The sequence below is a fragment of the Meriones unguiculatus genome, chromosome 19 (genome assembly GCF_030254825.1).
Source record: "Meriones unguiculatus strain TT.TT164.6M chromosome 19, Bangor_MerUng_6.1, whole genome shotgun sequence".
Classification (NCBI taxonomy): Eukaryota; Metazoa; Chordata; class Mammalia; order Rodentia; family Muridae; genus Meriones; species Meriones unguiculatus.
Window position 1 is genome coordinate 39,775,237 of NC_083366.1, and position 21,674 is coordinate 39,796,910.

Genomic DNA, 21,674 nt, shown 5'->3' on the forward strand with positions numbered 1-21,674 from the left:
GGGGAACATTACAAAAGCTTACCACAGAGGGCCTCTGAAAGACTACCCAGCAGGGTATCGAGCAGATGCTGAGACTCATAGCCAAACTTTGGAAAGAGTGCAATGAATCTTATGAAAGAAGGGGGAGATACAAAGAGATAGAGACACAGGAGCTCCACAAGGAGAGCAATGGAACTGAGAAATCTGGGCACAGGAGTCTTTTCTGAGACTGATAATCCAACCAAGGACCATACATGGAGATAAGCTAGAACTCATGTACAGAGGTAGCCCATGGCAGCTCAATCTCCAAGTGGGTTCCCTAGTAATGGGGAAAGGAACTGTCTCTGACATGAACTCAGTGGCTGGCTCTTTGATCACCTCCTCGTGAGGGGGGTCAGCAGCCTTACAAGACCACAGAGGAAGACAATTCAGCCAGTCCTGATGAGAACTGATAGGCTAGGTTCTGCTGGAAGGGGAGGAGGACTCCCCTATCAGTGGACTGGGAGAGGGGCATGGGGGGAGAAGAAGTAGGGAAGGCTGGATTGGAAGTGGATAGGAGAGGGAACTACATACAGCTGGGATACAAAGTGAATAAATTGTAATAAATATAAATAAAATAAAAATTAAAAAGAGGAATGGACAGAGGAAAGAAGGGAAAGAGAAAATGAAGGAGGACTGAAAAAAGGAGGGATAGAGGGAAGGAAGAAAGGAGGAGGAGAAGAATGGTTGTAAGACAGAGGGAGGAAGGGTAGGAAAGCTAGAAAGGGAAAAGGAATAGAAAAATCAATAAATAAAATAAGTTTAGAAATTAAAAATCTAATATGATTCTACAGTACTCTAAATTTAAATTTCACATTAGATAATAATGCTACTTCATCCATATTATCTAACAATAATGTTAAAGAGAAGAACTATAAACAAATGTCTAAGTGGATGAAATAAATATACAAAATGAATTAGAGAAAATGTGCAAGATTTTATTATTTCATCAAGTTAAACAAAAAGATGTGAAGTCTGTATGTACAAATTATTGTAAAACTTTATTACAGGATATGAAAATAGCTACTAAGTGTTGAGAACTTGCAATGCATGAGACATTGGACTAAGTGTATGTGTGTATGAGAATACACACAGATGGATCTATTATTAACTACTTAGTATATAATCTATGTGGGCTCTGGTCTTATGCCTTGAGTGTTCACACCTCCAGCTCAGGCTTACAAGTGCTGTAAATTATTTAATACAAAAATCCTGTGGGGTCGTTCTTAGCTTTTTCCGTTTTATAAATAATAAACTTGATGCATAGAATTGTAAGGCATTTCCCCCTAGTGTTACATAGTTAATAAGTAGAAAAATTAAATTAAAATTAAAAATTAAATAACAATTAAATCCAATTCTGATTTCAACAGCACTAACCATTAGTATGGTACAGGTAGTCTTCCAGTGAATGAATTCCTATACTCTACCAAGAATGGCCCTAAGAGTGGAGACTTTTTTGACCAATATTATTTGGTTTTACCCTAGGTCCCTGGGCTACTATCTAGTTTCCTGTTCTCAGCCATCAAGGCAGTGTTAGCTATGGGTTTCACCTCACGGGCGCCTTAAGTCAAATAAGCTATTGGCTGGTTATTTTCCCAAAAGCTTTGTGCAACCACTGCCCTACCATATCTTGAAGGCAGGATGTCACTGTTGATAAAGGCTTTGTTTCTGGTTTGGTGTTCAAGCTTCTCTTTTGAGACCATATAGAATATATCCTGTACCAAAGACGCTGGAATATAGGCCTGAATGATCTATATAGGCACCCACTCGACATCTCCATTTTAATGAGTTGTGTACAATTGTCTTCAGCAATAGGGACTTGTTATCAGTTTGTGGAGAGCAACATACAGTCTTGGCAACAGCCTTGGTTGTTTGGGACTCCTATGAGGCTGGTTTGGCCAACAACTGTTACATTTAAATTTTTATCTAGCCTGACATATGTAATGTACAAGTTAGTTTCTCTATACCTGGATTTCTCCATTCAATAGATGATAATGGAAATTCTAGTTTCCTCAAAAGCTGCCCTTTCATTTCCAGAAGAATTTCTTGCCTTTTTATGATTCAGCTATACCTACATGTATGGAGACACCATCACTAAGGGTACCGAGGAAGACAAGTGACCTTTAACTCATCTCCTATGACAACCCAATGGTGCTTTCACATATGAAAACAAAATGATGATACTGCCACTTCGAATCTCAGTGCTGCACATACATTTCTTTACATCATACTGTATACAGGTAGGAAAAACTTCCTAGGAACTACAGTAAAAAGTATGCGGAAGGAACACTCCTGGGAATAACAAGATTGAGAAGTGTTCTTGAAGTTTTGTAACAAATAAGCATTGTTTTTTGAATGAGAGCCAGAGGGGATGAAGGACACCATGAAAGCAAGGCCCTCTAATTCAACAAGGTAAGGATGAGTTCACACAGACCGAATCAGCAAGCACAGGGTCTAAGTGAGTATACAGGAAGTCCTCAGGAGATGCAGAAAACTCAGACAAGAGAAACCTGGTTAGTTCATTTTCTCACCACATATCCTTCCTCTCAAGATAATTAAACCCTAATGAAGCTTGAAATAACTTCTGAGCAAAACAGATGTAGTAACTGTGGGGAGAGAGGGAAGCTGTGCTTCAGGGACTGAGGCCCTGCAGAGGCCAGCCATCCCCCTGACACTGTGACATGAAACTTGATGTCCACGGTACCTGATGGCAGCCAAGAGCCCAATAAATACAGGCATTACAAACAAGACCTAGCAAGGGTCACTTTTCCAGAGCTGCTCCAGAGCCTGTCTGCACCACAGAAGTCCAGGGGAGTCCACGGAGGTCAGATCTTTAATACCTTCAACTGTGCCATAGAGTTTCATTAAAGCTGAAGTCTCTGTGTGTGTGTCAGACTAAGCCAGGGAGTGACTGAGAGTTTCTGTGAGCCTTGGGTATTTCACATGCTTTTGGCCCTGACAATGGTCCTACCTGGCTCCAGAGGGATTAGAGATGAGTTCCTGGAGACAGAGAAATAGGTCAGAAATGCTGAGGTGTCTCTACCCATTCTCAGGCTACAGTGCCATGACAGAGCACTGGGTAGGTCTTTGCCTAAGGGTACCTCCTTGACTTCTTCTTTTTAAATTAAATTTTTAGTTTTTTACATTAATTATATTTTATTAGCTTTGTATCCCAGCTGTAGTCCCCTCCCTCATTCCCTCCAGACTCCACCCTCTCTCTCTCTCATCTCCTCCCTGCCCATGTCAAAGTCCACCATAGGGAGGTCCTCCTCCCCTTCCATCTGACCCTAGCTTATCAGGTCTCATCAGGACTGGCTGCAATATCCTCCTCTGTGGCTTGACAAGGATGCTCCTCCTTCATGGGGGGTGGTCAAAGACTTTGACTTCGTAAAAGAAATCAGTAACAGAAAGAAGATTTTTAGCAATCTCTTAAAAATTTGAGACAAGCATAATGATATACATATGTAACATCAGCACAAGAAAGACTGAGGCAAGATAACTGTTGAGGCTTAGCCTGATTTATATCAGGAGACACTGTCTCAAAATTAACAAGACAAAGAAAAACAAACAAAAATCTTATTTTTTTGCCCTCATTGCTTGCCAGCATTATGAATCCAACAGTGTCATTTAGTGTTTATAAAATTTGTATTTTTTTCTTTTGATGCATTTTTCACTTTTCAAATATTGGCATATGTTTTCTTTAACAGTAACTTTAGATTCCTAATTGAAAAGTTTCCCTTCAGTACCCATCCTTACAGTCTCTCGACTCTGTCACATATTATACATACTTATCTCAACTTCAGTCATTGTATGCCTGTGTGCCTAGTTCATGAGGGTAAATGTAAACCACTCAGTGTAACAGTTACCATTGCAGTGCTGAGAATTCCTTCTAAGGATCCAGGCTGTGAACTAGTACATCCTGAAATAGTTCATCTTAATTGTATCTCATCACTAAGCAGCAAAGAACAATGATCTGTTTTTGTTTTTGTTTGCTTCTTTTTAGAAAACCGGGATGGATGGATGTAACCTTCGTAAGATTTGGGGGCTAGACCCAGATATGTTATCATCCATCTCTCTAAACACAAGATCACCCAGTCTTTTAAATTACTTTGGTAGCAATTTTGAAGATAATGGGGGAGATGAATCACATATCTGTTTGCGGATTACCCACTTCAGTAGAAGGAACTGATTATTAAAAGATTAGAAGCTGATATCAAATATGATTTAAAGTTTGGAAAAGAGATGACTCAAAAGATGAGCTGCCCAGCATTAGACATTAGACAAACAAAGCATTAGACAAACAAAAAATTAATATTTTCCACCATGACATAGGGTGAAGAGATTCCAATCATTGACTAAATACTTAATTTTTATTGTAAATATGTTAGTGAATGCTGATGTGTTTGTTATCAGTGTCTGAAGCATTATTCACTGTGTTCATATACTTAGGCTAGTATTGTGATTTCTAGAATGCACTAGATGAGCAGATGAAAGGCCACAATTGACATTTAAAGTCATGAAGCCAGCTGAACCCAAACCTTGGAAGAAACTAAGGTTCATGAATGTCACATGTAAGGTCTTCAGGACATAGACATTAACATAATCCTGTGAGTTTAGCAGGAAGAAGATCAGTAAAGAGAGACATTCCAAGTACTTAGAGCACACACAAACCCATGCAGTCATGTTCCTCTCAACCTAAGAAAGATGTCCAAAGCTTAGCATAAATCCTTGAGGCATGAGAATGGAGCTCCAGACACAATGAATAACATCCTGCCAAGGTCTAAATTGTGGAATCAGTTTGGACTGATATAGACCAGAGCAGCCTGCAAACAGGTTACATTGATCTGTATGTTTACTGTGAAGTCTGTAATGCACAATGAATAAAGGAGTAAAATACAGAATCTGCTTCAGGTAGAGCAAGATTGAAAACTCAGATGCCCATGAATCAGAAGGTGAGCAATACAATTCAATTAGGAAATTCCCTTATTTTGTGTTTTTACATTTAATTGATTACTTCATGTAACTGTAATACTATGTTTCTGATAAACTTAAGATAAAGGTTAAAACCTAATAAAGAAAGAAAGAAACAGGAGGAGAAGCAGGCTGCAAAGCAAAACTGACATAACTGCTGCTCACAAGGCCCTGCAGAGGCAATTGTCATCATGACATGTTAGATGTGGAAATCCCTGCTCACAGCAGTATACCTCAAACTAGTGTACTACATGCAGCTGACACTAAGGTCATAACTCATGAACTGCACTCATCTCAGGCAATCTCATCAATTCCCTTCTTTCATCCACATCATCATCCTCTGGTCCAGAGCTGCTCCATGCTCCCTTAGATACCCTGATGTCATTCACTGCTGTCACAGATACCCTGAGTCATCCATTAGGATCACAGCTCTCTGATAGCCTTTCTCCTAGGAAGTTCCTCTATATACCTTCCTTAGCTGCAACCTGGTAGTTGCATGAATTTTTCTCCATATCTTTTGATGATTTTCCTTTAAATTGGGAACACTGTCTAGAAAGGTTGTTAAGTTTGACTTGACATAAAAGACCACCTTAAAAGATATCTAGTGAACATTTATATGGAGTGAAATCACAGACCAGTCAATATAAACACTTTTAAAATATTAAGATATAGAGTCTGAAGGTACAAAATGTATAAACCAAATGTGAGTCTAGAAATTGTTATGCTAATCAAGATGCAGATAAGAAAGAAATATCAAACAGAGAAAAGAGAGGAAAGTTAAAGTTACTACATCTGAGATGTCAAAGGTGTTGACCAGCAAGGCTTCCCAGCGTCTGTGTCTAATGTGGGGAAGAGAGACAGGTTAAATATCACCCTTAGGCATTGAGGATTTGGTGGAAAACATGAAAAAATAGAATAAGAAACAAAGGAAGAAACTTTAGTTGGGAATCTTGGGGTTAAATTAAACTATGCTGAGATGTAACAAGGATAAGTGCAGAAGTGCAGAGGGACATAGACACAAAACATACACACAGGAAAAAGTCAGTTTTGCTAGTGTGGAGCTAAAAATAAAATCTCCTTTAAAACTTTGGATTTGAATAGCAGTTATCAATCACCTTTCAGAGCACACATAATAACCCAGTGTCCACAGGAAAAAAAGGGGGGGGAGGGGATTTCAGGAACCTAATCTGCAACAGTACGTGTGTCCACCACTACCTCTTGAAACCAGAAAATGCTATTATGCAAAATGTGCTGTTCAGATCAATGTCTAGCATTATTGATGCTTTCTTTAAAATGTATTTGCATCCTGTATACCAGGAAGGAAGAAATGGTTTTGAAGTTTATTAAGAAAACAATTTTTCTCTTCATGACTGTACTTGGCATTCTCGGGAACATGTCTGTTTCTGTGAATTATATATTCAATTGGTGGGGAGGCTCTGAGAGGAAACCCACACACCTTATTCTCATCCACTTGGCTTTTACACACATTATAATCCTTCTTGTAAAAGGATTGCCAAAGACAATAGAAACTTTTGGGTTCAGCAACTTCCTAGATGATATAGGCTGTAAGATCCTCGTTTACCTGGAGAGGGTGGCCCGTGGCCTCTCCATCTGCACCAGCAGTCTCCTCACTGTGGTCCAGGCCATCATCATCAGTCCCAGAGCATCTGGGTGGAGGACACTCAGTCCAAAGTCTGCATGGCACATCCTTCCATTCTTCTCAGTCTTTTGGATACTCAATTCTTTAATAGGTCTGAACCTAATCCATTCCACCACAAATACAAGAATGAATGTATCACAACTTAAAAGTGATTACAAGTATTGCTATTTTATGCTACCAAGTCAGAAAATAAAATGGATTTTTCTCCCTCTCATGGTCCTGAGAGATGCAGTGTTTCAGGGTGCCATGGGAGGGGCCAGTAGCTACATGGTATTTCTTCTCCACAAGCACCACCAGCATGTCCTCTACCTTCACAACTCCAAGCTTCTCTGCAGAACTCCCCATGAGCTGAGAGCTGCTCAAAGTGTCCTCCTTCTTATGCTCTGTTTTGTTTTCTTTTACTGGACAGATTGTGCCTTTTCTCTATTTTTAAGTCTCTCTTCAAGTGACAGTACTTTTATGGCAAATACTCATGGATTTCTGACCCTTGGTTATGCAACTTTTAGCCCCTTTGTGTTGATTCACAGGGATGGGATTCTGGTTGAGTGTTGGCATTCTCAGTGGGAAAAATTGAGAAAATATCTCTCTCATTTGTATGTTCAATCAATGGGAAAAAAACTTTTAGTTCTGCAGAATTGTGGGTAAGACACATTTCCACACAGCAGTTTAAACATGTTTATTCTCAAACAATTATCTTGGTGACTCAAGTCTTGCACTGAAAGTAATCTTAGCAAATTACAATGATAGAGAAACCTCATTCTCCACCATCTGCTCTTTTTACATGACTTTATTTAACTTTTTAATTTATCTATTAATTTATTTTGTATAAATAATTTGCCTGCCCTTATGATGATGTAGCACATATAAACATGGAGCCTGTAGTAGCCTGAAGAGATTCTCAAATGCCTTGTGTGACTAATTGGATTTGACAGATGGTTCTCAAGCAATATGTAGTTGCTCTGAATTGAACCTGAGTCCTCTGGAAGACCATCAAGTGCTCTTAACAGTTGAGCCATTTCTCCAGCACTGAGAAATTCACTTTAACTAGAATTTGTAAAACTGGTTTTGCTACTACAATGACTGGAAGCATGCAGTTAAAGTTCATAAATTTCATCAAAATTCATACCAATGTAATTATATTATTCCAAAAATTTAGTTATCCTTTACCTGACTTTGTTCTTGCTAAATATTAGTACCATGGGGCTATTTTAGGCACTTCAACGTATCTATAAGTATCCATCTATGAAAAGATTTTACATAATTATGAAAGAATAACATGTACCATGCATTCAGTCAATAGGAGCCCAATGCACCAGTAACAGAACTTAATTGCATTGAAATACTTCATTACTGTTATATTCTTGATGGTTCTTTGCAGGAACAAAGACTGTAGATATGAGATAAACCAGGTAAAGAATTCACAATAGAATTTCTTTTTATATTTGTCTATATTTCCATGATGACTGAAAAATTTGTCTTTTTCCAACATGAATCACTGAGTGTGACTGAAGCAGACTAAAGCTCGTGTGCACCTGCCCTTTGTTACTGCCCGGGTGCTCTTCACAGCACCGTCCAGCACTTTATCACCAAAGAGCTGCAGAAGGATCTGATTCTACATTCATTTAAATGCAGGATTCACTGCTTAGTTTCTTAAATTGGGTCCATATATAAAAAGTTGATGAACACATTCTGAAAAATATTTATTTATATATTCATTGAACATGAAATTGTAATATAGTTAGAAGTAGGTTTATGTCTTATTATTTAAAATTACCTGTTATATCTAACTAGTACCCTTGTAAACATTTTGGGTGCATCATGGATCTACTTGAGAATATGAATATGTGTTAATTTCTTGCAAGCCTGCACAGTCTATGCAAAACTTAAGTAAGTGATGTGTATTGTATTGTGGTATTGTTAGTAAATAGTCTGTTTCTATTATCTATTTTATTTATCTGTATGTGTTTGTGTGAGTCAGTGCCACATTTGTGTAGATGCTCACGCAGGGCAGAAGAGGTCATTGGTTCCCAGGGAACTAGAGCTACAGTCTGTCATGTGTCCTATGATGTGGGTGTTGGGTAAGGAACCAGGGTCCTGTGCAAGAGGAGAAGGTCTCTTCACCATCCCTCCAGCTTCTTGTCTTCCTCATGTAAATGCGACTTATTTGTAGGTGACACCATTGCTCCTGTTAATCTTACAGCTCTTATATTAAAACATTTTTTCTAAGTATCTGACATAAAGAACCAGACAAATCAAGCACCTTCTAAATCAGTCTGTATAACTGGGCTCAAAAGGAAATGATTTAAGAACATGGAGAAGGAGTGAAGAAAGATGTGATTAATCTGACTGATGATGATGAGGTTGTTCAAACTTAAGAACAGACAGGGGGCTATAGAAATGACTTCATAAGTAAAAGCAACTGTTGATACCCACACAACCTGATCTGTCTCTGAAGAAGGATGCTGACTCCCTCATGCTGTCCTCCAATCTCACATGGGTGCTAAGGCACACATTGAAAATAGACAGGAACACAAAAATAAGCTTTAAATTTAATTTTAAAAAGTCTTAAAAATGGTAGACAGGAGATGTATAATTTTTTATATAGTATGAATAAGGATGGCCTAGACTCAGAGTGGCACAGAGTTGCTAATTTAAAATTTCTCTTTAGAAGTCAGATTAGAACATAAATGCAAATTTCAATAGATAATGGAAATAGTCAGAAGCTACATATGTAAATGACAGTGAATGAACCCAGGAAAGGGGACAATTATGCTCTCAGGAAACACAAGATATTTGACAATTGGATTAATTTATGCATCACCTCAAATTTTATCATTTCTTTATGATGGACACACTCCATTTCACTAGTCGAACCTGTAGAACTTCATGCTAAATGAAATGAATCAGCTATTTGTCTACAAATGCCACGTGATTTTACTAATAGGTGTAATGTAAATACAAAAGAGACTAGAGCCTCCTCTATGTGATATGCAAGCTACACCCCTCAGAGACTCCTCCCTTTGAGGACCTTGCTTTTGGCTGGGGCCTCCATATATTCAGATATACAAAGCTGTGGCTACTCAAGAGTTTGCCAGCCTTCACTCTGAAATTCTCCTTGTCAGATGATATTTTTCTACGAAGATATTTTAAAAAAATCTGCTCACACCAAATAGTATAAAAAGTGTGTATAGAATTGGTTCTATCCAACTTGAGCTGAGTGTTTCCGTTTACTTGGATCATATGGGTACATTATTATGTAAAAGATAGCGGAAAACACAAACATACCTGAATCTAGAATGTCAGTCTCCAATATGGGAGACAACCCCCCAAAAAAGATGTACAAAAAAGATCCCAGTCCTCAAGGAAGCTTCCCCCTATAATATACTTCCCAACGTACTATGCAGCTGTGGCAGAAAGAAGGAAAATGAGAAACTGCATGGCACCCCTCAATGAACTGTTACCTGCCTCATTACCAGTACCATAAGGTAAGCTACCACTACATCATTCAGTGTGTTTCATAGTTCTGACTATAAGGAAATGTATTCTGTGGGATGGACAGTCACTGTGCTTCATGGTGGCCAATGCGCATGTCACTCTTGAAAGAAATAGATCCACCACAAAGGTCCATTACTCCTCTAGACATTACACCTTCTAAAATGCTTCTTTAAATCACTTAAGGAATTTCTTAGTCCACACCTTCTAAAATGCTCTCTTAAAATACTTAGATACTAAATCTCAAGCCCAAGTGGGTCCGTGAGCTGGTTCATACAATTAAAATGTAGCAAGGATGTGTAGGGGGAAACTGGAAATTAGTTGCAGATACCTGATAGTATCTTAGGGATGTTGTTGTTGCTGTAGGGATGTTGTTGTTGTTGTTGCTGCTGCTGCTGCTGCTCCTCCTGTTTTGCAGTCTCAGTTCACATTCACTCAGGAATCAAAACTGAGACCTCTCACTCAAATATCACCTTACAGCCCATCAAATGCTTTCTCCTGGCTATACCCTGTAGACTACTTGATTGTGTTTCAACAAGAGAAGCTTTTGGATGTCTTTGGGTGGCTCAGCTTTAAGTATTGGACCATAAACACTGGAAAAACTATGTAGCTTAACGTAATATTGAAGCCTAAAATGCCATTTAATATTAAAACACAGAATCAGTTTGGGGTTCAAATATACCCCAGAAAACTTTAAGGCTGTGGAACAAAGACACACAAATTAGAAGAGACAAGGTAACCCTAGACACCATTTCATTTTCCAAATGGGAAGACATAAGGGAAAACTCAATCTAATGAGATGGGTCAGCAAGGAAACTCCATGCTGTCTAGCCTGACAATCTGAGTTTCATCCTAGAACCATACAATAGATAGACAGACCAATTCCTAGGAATTCTCCTCCAATTTCAACACATATAACATTAAATATGTTTGTGCCAACATGTACACATGGCATCCTATAACACAGCATCTCTCAGGAACATGAGAGGGAGAGAAATCTATTACCTTTTTTTTTTAACTTTTAGCATAAAATAACAATACTTGTAGCCATTCTTAATCTATGATATATTGAGAACCGTACTGTTGATGGAAGTGACTAGGCTCATACTTATTAAAGCACGAAATACCTAAAACATAATACCATTATCACAGAAAACTGAGTGTAAAACAGACAAGGAGACACAAAATAATACTAATATTTACTTTTGGAGAATGATTCTTAAATATCTGCTGCTCGTTATTCATAAAGAGTATGTTGTTGGTATAACATTTTTGTGAAATGTTCATTGTTCATTCAAATGCTAATTTCTCTACTGCACTATCTGGTTTCAATCTGGACATTGCATTGCAATGCTTCATCTAAGCATCACCTGTCTCAAGTTTGTGTAACATGCCACAATTTCTTCTCTATATTTTCAATAAAACAACCAGCCAATGCTGTGCAATGGAGAGAAAAGTGTGGAACATCCTGGTCTGGAGGGGAGGAGAAAGAAGCAAGTGGGAGGAGTTGGAGAGGAGAGATCAACAGGAAAGGACTTGGAACCATCAGGAGAGATGAACTGGACCTAAGATATGACTAAAAGCAAATATAATGTGCGATTCTGAATGGAAGGAAACTCTACAGGCTTGAAGGTTTAAGGTGGAGTAACTATTGCCCAGCATTGTGCTCTAGGTTAATTAAATAAATCTTAGTCTTCCTGTGGTGATGTGTATATACAGCTGGATTAGGAATAACCACTAAATAACTAAAAGATAAATCAATGTTAAATTTTAACCTTCAACAACAGTATGTATCTTCTTGAATCCCACCCAGAAGCAGAAATATAATGGATGTCAAATTGGATGAAGAGAGGGAACTGGATGGGAGAGAGTGCGGGGAGTAGAATGAAGGTGGGAGACGGAGAGTGGGAGCCAAAGGGCAGGGAGAGAGAAGGGAAAACACAGGAGGAGGATATCTGAGACTAGCTGGAGACACATGACTAGGGGAGTCTTGTGGAGGAATGTGGGGAAAGATAGAAGGTCCTAAAGAAGAACAACAGTGTCAACTAGCTGGGTCCATAGGAGCTTTAAAAGACTGAGGCACCAACCACAGAGCATGCATGGACTGGACCAAGGCCCACTACACAGATGGGCAACTTGGTCTTCATGTGGGTCTCCTAGCAATAAGAAGAGAGTGGGTCATATCTAATATGGACTTAGTTGCCTGCATGTGGATCACTCTCCCCTTGCTGGTCTCCCTTGTCTGGCCTCAACAAAAGAGGAGTTAGTCCTGATATAATTCAATGAGCCATGATGAGTTTATGAGAGGTGTTCCCTTTTTCTGAGGAGAACAAAGGAAGAGGAAGAGTGATGGGAGAGTGGGACTGGGGAGAAAGGAGGGCGGGGGCTGTGGCCAGGATGTAAAATAATTAAACAAATACATTTCTTTTTAAAAAGAGTATGTATCTGCAAAGGAGCCTGTTTACGATGTGTTCCTGGAGAACAGTTTACATAGGGACGATGAGGACGGTGGGTGTCATGTGGGTTCAGCTTACAAGGCATAATGGAAGTGACCAGTGATAGTAGCTAACTCCCAGCAACAGAGTGGTCTCCTCTGGTCATTACATGGTGATGTTTCCAGAAAGTGCTAAGGAAGCTTATAAGGATAAGTAAGTTAATAATACAATTTCACACATTAAAGATGATGAATGATAGTCACAAAGTACATAGAAAGTACAAGGATAAGGTTCTCCTTCAAAGGATGCTGTGAATATTTGATACTTCACGTGTGTGGCAGCCTACTTGAAGTTAATGGCAAATTGGAATGCACATCTCAACAGTGGAATTCGGCCTCTTGGCCCTGGCTATAATCTAAAGTTTGCTGTCTCAGAGACTGACCCTGGCAATTCTACAGCAGAGGGCTCTGACCCTGAGAATCTCCATGAAACCATGGCAACCAGACAGCAGGCTCTGTAACCTTGAATGAGCCTTTGTATGTTTTGGCTAAGTAGAATTGCCTCAGTGAGAAACTGCTTGTACTTTTGTGCTATATAAGTGTTGGTTTTACTATTATTAAATTGACACCTATATCAGAGCCTAGACTTGGTGTCCTTCTTTGTTTCACCCTGTCTCTTTCCCCCCAGTCCTTCACTCATGTGGTATTCAAGTGTCACTGCAAGACAGCGACACATGTGACGCTTAAAGTCACAATCTACCCATCACTCTTGACATAGTGTTGTGGAATTGCTCCACAATGACAGACTGCCTCATTGACATTGCTGTATAGCTGTTTCCTTCTGATTGAATTATTCCATCCTGAACAGAGCAAGGAGACTCACAAGCCTAGGGAAGTTCACCAAACTGAAAATAAACAAACAAATAAACAAACTTAAAAAGTCACAAGACCCTCTTCCCAGGGAGATATAAGTGATTGATATCTTCTGGGGTGAGAAGAGTCTTTTTCTCTTTCATGCAACAGCTGTCTGCACATTGATATGGGTATACCAGTGTGCTGTGTAGTCTCCTGTTAAGTTAACACATGCTGAAGTCATCTAGGAAGAGGAAGGCCAATTGAGAAAATGCTTTTATCAAATTGACCTATAGACAAGGTAGTGGGATTTTGTTGTTGTTAATGATTGATATGGGAAGGTCCAGTCCATACTAGCTGATGATTCACAGACAGAGAGACAAAAATAAACTCATGACTATCTCAAATGCAGAAAAGGTCTTTGACAAAATCCAGCATCCTCTTCCTAGGAAAAGCCTTGGAGAGACCAGGAAGACAGGGGTATTCCTCAAAATAACAACAGTAATTTACAGCAAACACAGAGATAACAGCATCCTGAATGGAGAAAAACACAAAGTAATTACACTGTAATTAGAAACAAAACAAGGTTTCCAATCTTTCCTTGACTATTCAATATAAAAATTGAAGTCATAGCCAGAGTAATAACACAACTGAGGAGACAAAGGGGATACAAATAGGGAAGTAAAATGTTAAAGTTAATGATACATAAAGACTCTACAAGAAAACTTCCACAGTTGTTGAATACATTCGGTACTCTAACAGGATACAAAACTAACACACAAAATTAGTAGCTTTCTTAAAGGCAAGCATACAGAGAAAGAAATCAGGGAAACAGTACCTTTCATAAAAGCCTACAACTTTCTTAGGATAACTCTAAGTAAGTAAAAGACATTTATAATAAAAGTTTAAGACATTGAAGAAAGAAATTAAAGAACATACCAGGAGGTGAGAAGGCTCTCTCATACTCTTGGATATACAGGATTGATTGTGAAAAGCTGGTCATCCTGCCCCAAACAATCATCAGATTCAATGCAATCCCTCTGAAACTTCCATTGCAATTCTTCACAGAAAGTGAGAAAAAAATTCTAATTCAAATGGAAACACACATACATAAAAAAAAACGGGTTGGCAAAAAATAATACTGAATAATAAAAGAATAGATGAAGATATCACCATCACAGTTTTTAAGTTGTATTGCCAAGCTGTAGTACTAAAACATCAATGGCATTTGCATAAAAATATACTGAGCATTGGAATGGAATTTAAGAATCAGATATCAGTCTATATGTTAATGGACAACTGCTTTTTGATAAAGAAGCTGAAATTACAAACTTAAGAAAAGGCAGCATTTTCAACAAGTGGTGCTGGTCAAACTGTATAGCTGCACGTGGAAGAATGAAATAGATCCACATATATCACCATGCAAAAACTCAACTCCAAATGGATCAAGGGCCTCAACATAAGACCTGATTTTCTGAACCTGATAGGAAAGAATGTAAGAAATAGGCTTGAACTCATTGGAACAGGAATGGACTTTCTAAATACATGAAGACCAACAATTATAAGTGGAACCCATGAAGCTAAAAGGCTCTGTATAACAGAGGACACTATCATTCAGGTAAGCGGCAGGCTATAGAATGGAAAAAGGTACTTACCAATTATATATCTGGCAGTGGATTACAATGTAGAATATATAAAGTATAAAAAAGCTACACAAAAAAACAAATAACCAACTTTAAAAATTGGATATATAACTACAGAGAGTTCTCAAGAGATGAAACACAGCTGGCTGAGAAACACATAAAGATATATACATGTTCAACCCCTGCAGCCATAATTGAAATAAAGATTAAAATTAATTTGAGATTTCATCTTACTCTAGTCAAAATGACCAAGATCAATGAAACAAATAACAAAACATGTTTGCAAGGGTGCAGGGAAAGGGAAACAGTTGTACATCATTGTTTTGATGGACAAGCCCAAACATTGTACAGCCACCACGGAAATAACTCTGAAGTTTCCTCAAAGAGTTTGAGAGTACATAGGTCATGACTGTAAGAGAAAAATAGCAACAGAATGCCACCACGTTGTATTAGATACCTCTGTGGTGTTAGATACAATGTGGTATTAAATACCACAGAGGTTACACATCTAAGAAGTGACCAGGAAGAAAGAGGGGGTTTTCCAGGGAAGGGGAATTTGAAACAGTGTTATAAGGAAAATTAAAGACTTAAAGGATGAGGGAGGTGGGCGTGAAGGGTAAAGGAGGGAATATAGAGAGGAATAACGCTAAAGGCCTTTTGAAAAGGCATGTAAAAACCTACTAGTAAAGAAGCTTCCTAAAATTTATACATATATGGAAGAATTTAAATGGAGTCACAATGTAAAGGAAGAAGCAATTGCCTCAACCAGGCGTCTTATGCCACCAAGTTTGGGTTACAAATTGTTGAATCATTGAACAAAAGTATGTCCCATACACCCTCCTTCAAACACCACAGGCTATTGAAGAGTGTCTCCACAGCTTGATGGTAAGGCCTTATTGCTGACAACATTTATGTCATCACTCAAAAGAGCTCAAGCTTGTTCTCACTCATAAGTTTTACCCCTACTGACTAGCACTGATGATGCTGGAAATCATTCAGCGTACCACCATGAGAGGAAACACTAATCATCAACATCCCACTGCTACAAACCCTAACCCACAGCAGTGACTTGCTTGCAATATGCATTTCTTCAGTAGGGACACAAATATTACGGAAGTGTCCAACCACCTTTCATTGGAACTTAGTGTCCACTCCATGAGCTGAAACCCATCTGACACTACTAAAGTGGCCAAGAACTTGAGACTAGATAGGTTATGACCCTAAGAGAAAAATCTACTACTGTCATTCTGCTAAAGAAAAAATAGCAATACAACACCACCAGAGCAATGCTGTTATGCTCATAGATCAGTGTCTCACTCAACCCCATCAGAGAGCTTCTTTCAGTTGATGAGATCAAAACAGAGACCCACAAGGAGACAAGGTGCAGAGAGTGAGAGACTTTGAAGCAGTTGATCCTAAATGGGATGTTTTTACTCACCCCTCCAGTCAAAACTAAGGGATCTATTTGGAAGTGGAAGCAGAAACATTGTAAGGGCCAGAGATGATAGATAACTCCAAAGAAATGGTGTCTTCCAAACACAATGTGACCAGTGCACATATAAACTCACAGAGACTGTGACAGCACACAGAAGACCTGCAGGGTTTCAAGTCAAATGGGGTCCCAGCACTGAGAAAAGAAATCAGACCAGGACTCTCAACCCTAATCAAGAAGCTATTTGCAATTAATGACAGTAGGAAAGGAGACAGTCAATTTTTGCAATGAAATGTCACCATACTTCAAGGCAGGCAGGACTCATGCCCAGGAATAGTTATTTAACATAAAACAAATTTATGTTTTTTGTGGGCTTTTTTGTTTTGTTTTGGGTATTTTTCATTTTATCGGGTTTTGTTTCTTCGTTTCTTTTAATTTTCTTCAGGTTTTTTTTTTTTTTTTTTTTTTTTTTTTTGCTTATTTTGTTATGGGGACAAAAAATACAAGTAAGGGAGCATAAAGCTGGGTAGGTAGAGGGCTGTGGAAGATGTGAGGGGTGTTGGAGGAGGGGGATAACATGATCAAAATTTATTATATGAAAAAATAAGTTAAAAAAGCATCAGAAAAAATATGATCCACTCAGGATGGACTGTAAAGCTCACAGAAGACATTTAAAGTAATACCGAGAACACAATTCATCCCATAGTCTCTTGGTGACTGTATTTTAAATATGGCACTGGAGATAGCCCTGGCCTTCAGTACTTAATGATAGATTACTGAAAATTATTCAGAAAGTGACCACTTTGGATTATCAGAAATTGATTCCAAAGAAGTTCTTGGTTTGGGTGGTTGGGAGGGAAAAGAGGAAGACTGGAGTTAACTTCAAATCCTAGGACCCCAATGTCACTGCTAAGCACTCTACTGTTTACTCCGAGACATTGGAATTAAGATCATAACATTTCTGAGCTTGGTGAAAGACAAAGCACCAGGGAGAAGGCAAAGCTGGCCTCAGGGATGGAGACAGAAGGGGCCTCTTCCCTCATGACACCAAACTCCTGGGTGTGACATCCTGACACCTTGCTTGAGCACAGGGACTTGAGGCTGATAAAAGGGCCTGGCTGGTGTTGTGAGGACACCTACCCTGAGTCCTGCACAGACTTCACAGGTGAGTGCTGCATGTCATGGTGGATGAGGCTGCATTTGATGTCAGAAAAATCTGTGGAGAGCTGAAGTATTGGAGAGAAGGATGTAGACTCCCCATCATTCTGGGAAAGAAAAGTGGCAGGATTCAGGGAGAAGAGGGTCTATTCTTCCATATTTGCATTCCAGAATTGTTTCAGTGTCCACAAGGAGAGTCTGTGTAGACACAGGGCCAGGACTGCTCCTTATACAGGGCAGAAGAGGTAGGAGACAGAGGCAGCTGCACTGCAGCCTAGAATAGGAAGCTCTTGCTTCTACAGCTTCTGCACAATGTTTTTGTGATTTTTTTTCTCTAAAGATTGAGAACTTTGATATGAGCTGTATGACTTCTGGTGACTTCAGTCTATGTGGATGGAGCACTCTCTCTTTATCATGGTTTCATTTATTGTGAATTTCTCCCTTCCTAGACCCAATGTAAACCATGGAATATGAGAATTCTGGATAAAACAGAAATGAGGCTATATAATAACATAAACAACTGATTTTAGAAAATGGATTTTTAGAGTATGATGTCTGCTTCCCTAGGCACTATGTGTGTCAGCAATTTGACTCCACAGAATACACCTATATTGCACTAAATATAATTTACATATGAAAATAGAGTTGAAAGCAGCCAATAAATAATATGCCGAAGATGATAAATGTAAACATTGGGAATTTCAGAACTTTGATCCATATAGAGTTGTCACAAAGCATGTTCTTGTGAATCCTGAACTTCCTTTCTTAAGTTCTGGGATCCCTTAAGCTTCTACCATGTCAAAAACCTCATTTAACAATGAACAAAGATGAATTGATTCACTCTAACAAGCTGGAAGTAAGATTCTTGGGGAAATTAATTAAAATGTACAAAGGTGAGCTGAAGAGCTGCCTCAGTGGTTGAGAGCACTTATTGCTCTTGCAGATTCTATGATTTAACTATCAGCACCCACATGGCAGCTAACAACTACGTGCAGCTCCAGGTTTAGGAGATCCAATGCTTTATTCTTGCTTCTGTAGGCACACAAGTGGTGCCCAGACATATATGCAGACAAAATACACATAAACATAAAATTGAATACAATTAAAAAGAAATAAAATAAAATATAACTATATCAGAGTTTCTAGAATAGACATAAATGGATAATAGTCCAGTCCAAAAATTGCACCACTCAAGAAACAAAGAGAGCTTCCTTATTTCAGTACATATTATTGGGATCTGAAAAAGCCAAGAGGTATATCTTAACAATATATAGGCATAAAAAAAAATCTCTATGTGGACAACACAACTGAAAATTAGTCACGTTGATGACTATCTTTCAAGATAGTTCATAATATCTACTGTATCACTGGGAGCTTTCAAGTTTACCTCCATTGTACATGCAAGAAAACAGACTACATTACTGAATGAGAGTTCCTAATTGGACTGACCTCCCATGAACTTAAGGAAAGAGAACAAGCATAACACTTTTTCTTTCAGTTCACTTCTGTGATTTGCATAGGATTATACGACCTTGAACTCAGTTAATGATTTATGCATTAGCAATTTTTACAGCATCAGGATGTATACCCGTAACTGATGCACTCAAGCATCTCTCAGGTTTGCTCAGCACAGAGGGGTTGATATAAGAATACTAACAGACAGACAGTCCTGGGGGGTTCAGAAAAGTTGTAGGAGACACATTTGTGACCTGTGGACAGCACTTAGCTATGAAGGATCATGGCTGGAATCAGATCAGGAAGAGAACATCATGTGTTCCCTTCTCACAGAGTGATTGCCATTGTTACCTTTGTTCAGGAGAAACCTGAAGCAATTCACAGATAAATTCATTGTTACTGGGTGATTGTCAGTGTTATGTTTGCACAGGAGAAGCTGAAAGCAATTCGCAAATAAATTTGGTGAGCAGCAGTAAACACTAAGAAGTGGTAGAAAAGTAGACTTAAGATCTCCACATAAAATTACTTGTGATTTGTAAAAAAAGAAGGAAAATGAATAATTTATGTTTTAATCCTCTTTTTAACTTTAAACAGAGTGAGAAAACGGAAACTGAATGCCATCTGTAAATTTACACAAATCAATGTGATGGTGTTTGGATGCTTGTTCTTTATACTGACTGATAAAATCACTGTTGCATGGAACCTAAGGAATGGTAGAGTGTGCCTTGTTTGGAATCTAAGTTGAGACTGAGACAGTTTTCTTTGGGAGAATATTGTTATTGAAAAGTCAGTAAAAGCACATAGTAGTAGTAATAGTAGCAGCAGCAGGATAGCAGTACAGTATGGGGGGCAGGGAACACTTTACTATGACCCCGTGCAAGACATGCTAGGAAACAAAAATTAATCACAGCATCCCACTCAAGGCAAAGGGATAGAATATCTACTGTACTACCTTATCAAATTGTTTTATTTATTGCCAATTCAATTCAGAGTTGGAAAGAAAGAAAAGCCACAGGAGTGTACCCTGAGAAGCAATGCCATTTGGGCAAGTATTAGACATCTTTGAGGAGTTACAGATTTTACTAGCTCAATAGTTACTTGAAGCGTGAGCATGTACAGGATGGCAAACAGCTTCTGAGAAGAAAAGCATCTACGTTGATGGTCAATATCACAGCTTAGACAGTGAGTTATGCTGGCTTTTGTTTAGACATTCTCATAAACAAGTTTAGAGACGACGGATATAAACAACTTTCTTCTGTAAAGGCAGTAACTCTCTTCTGTAAACATCAGCATGGTGTTTAAGTCCAGTGGTCATCATCTTCCCCATGTCAGTGGAAGCAAGGAAAACAATGCACAAGAACAAAATCAGGTATTTACTGGCAAAGCATTCGGCGCATTCCACATTAGGCTGGATTTTCTCTAAAGAAAGCAGAAAACCCACAGGTGTTAACTACATCACATTGACTTGCTTGTGTTTCTCAAAGGATTTTTTCCTAGTTCTGTTCTGGGCTTGAAGATGATTTTTAGAGACCTCATCCAGAGAATGATTTTCGTTTCACTTATTGGACTCGGAGGTTTAGGAAACATCATCTTATTTGTGAGACATCTATATCCTTTCATCATGGGTCCTGAGCACAAAAATACAGATGTCATTCTCATCCACTTGGCTTTTGTAAATACGATAATTATTTATTGCATAGGAGTCAGAACCATAGCCACAATTTTCTATATCAGAAATTTCCTAGGTGATGTTGGCTGCAAAACTACAATATATCTAGAAAGGGTTGCCCGTGGCCTCTCCATCTGCACTACCTGTCTCCTCAGTGTGGTCCAGGCTGTCACCATCAGTCCCAGGACCAGCCTTTGGAGAAGGCTAAAACCACAGACTGCATCAAATGTTCTTGCCTTTCTCCTGCTCATTTGGATCTTCAATTCCCTGATAAGCTCCAACTTGCTCCACTACATCACAGCAAGCAGTAGCATGAACAGGTCTGTAGTTGGGATGTCTGCTGGGTATTGCTATATGCTGCCATCCAGGCACACAGTAAAGTGGCTTTTCCTCTCCCTCATGGCTCTTCGGGATGTCATTTTTCAGGGTCTCATGGGCTGGAGCAGTGGGTCTATGGCTCTCCATCTGTACAAACATTACACACGCATGCTCTACCTTCACAGATCCAGGTCTGAATGTAATTCCAGGCCAGAAATCAGAGCTACACAAAGAGTTCTAACGCTCATGACCTGTTTCCTTTTCTTTTACTTGGCAGATTTTATTTTCTCCTGCTACACGGGTTCCACAGTGACACATGATTCTACAGTCCTAAATATTAAAGCATTTTTAGTACTTAGTTATGCTGGTCTCAGCCCCTTTGTCCTAATCATCAGAGATGTCCAGATTGCTAAGCCCTGCTGTGTCTGCTGAGAAATAAGAGATTTCTTTTCACATCAAGTTCATTATGATCTAATGCTATTTTCACTGGAATGCCTTTGTTTTTACCATTCTAATTTATCACAGCAGTGAAATTCTTAAAATAATAAGTTACAGTTTTTGCATATAATTGG

General features: G+C 38.8%; 2 protein-coding genes across 2 annotated transcripts; both read left to right on the top strand.

Moving 5' to 3' along the window:
* Positions 1-6,194: 6,194 nt before the first annotated feature.
* Positions 6,195-7,294, top strand: LOC132649180 (vomeronasal type-1 receptor 4-like). Its single transcript, XM_060372411.1, has one exon. The coding sequence runs from the start codon at positions 6,221-6,223 to the stop codon at positions 7,292-7,294; it is 1,074 nt and encodes a 357-aa protein (XP_060228394.1). The 5' UTR covers positions 6,195-6,220.
* Positions 7,295-20,544: 13,250 nt separating this feature from the next.
* Positions 20,545-21,534, top strand: LOC110562750 (putative vomeronasal receptor-like protein 4). The gene has a single exon (XM_021659634.1). It carries the CDS (start codon positions 20,632-20,634, stop codon positions 21,532-21,534), a length of 903 nt encoding a protein of 300 aa, XP_021515309.1. The 5' UTR covers positions 20,545-20,631.
* Positions 21,535-21,674: the final 140 nt, after the last annotated feature.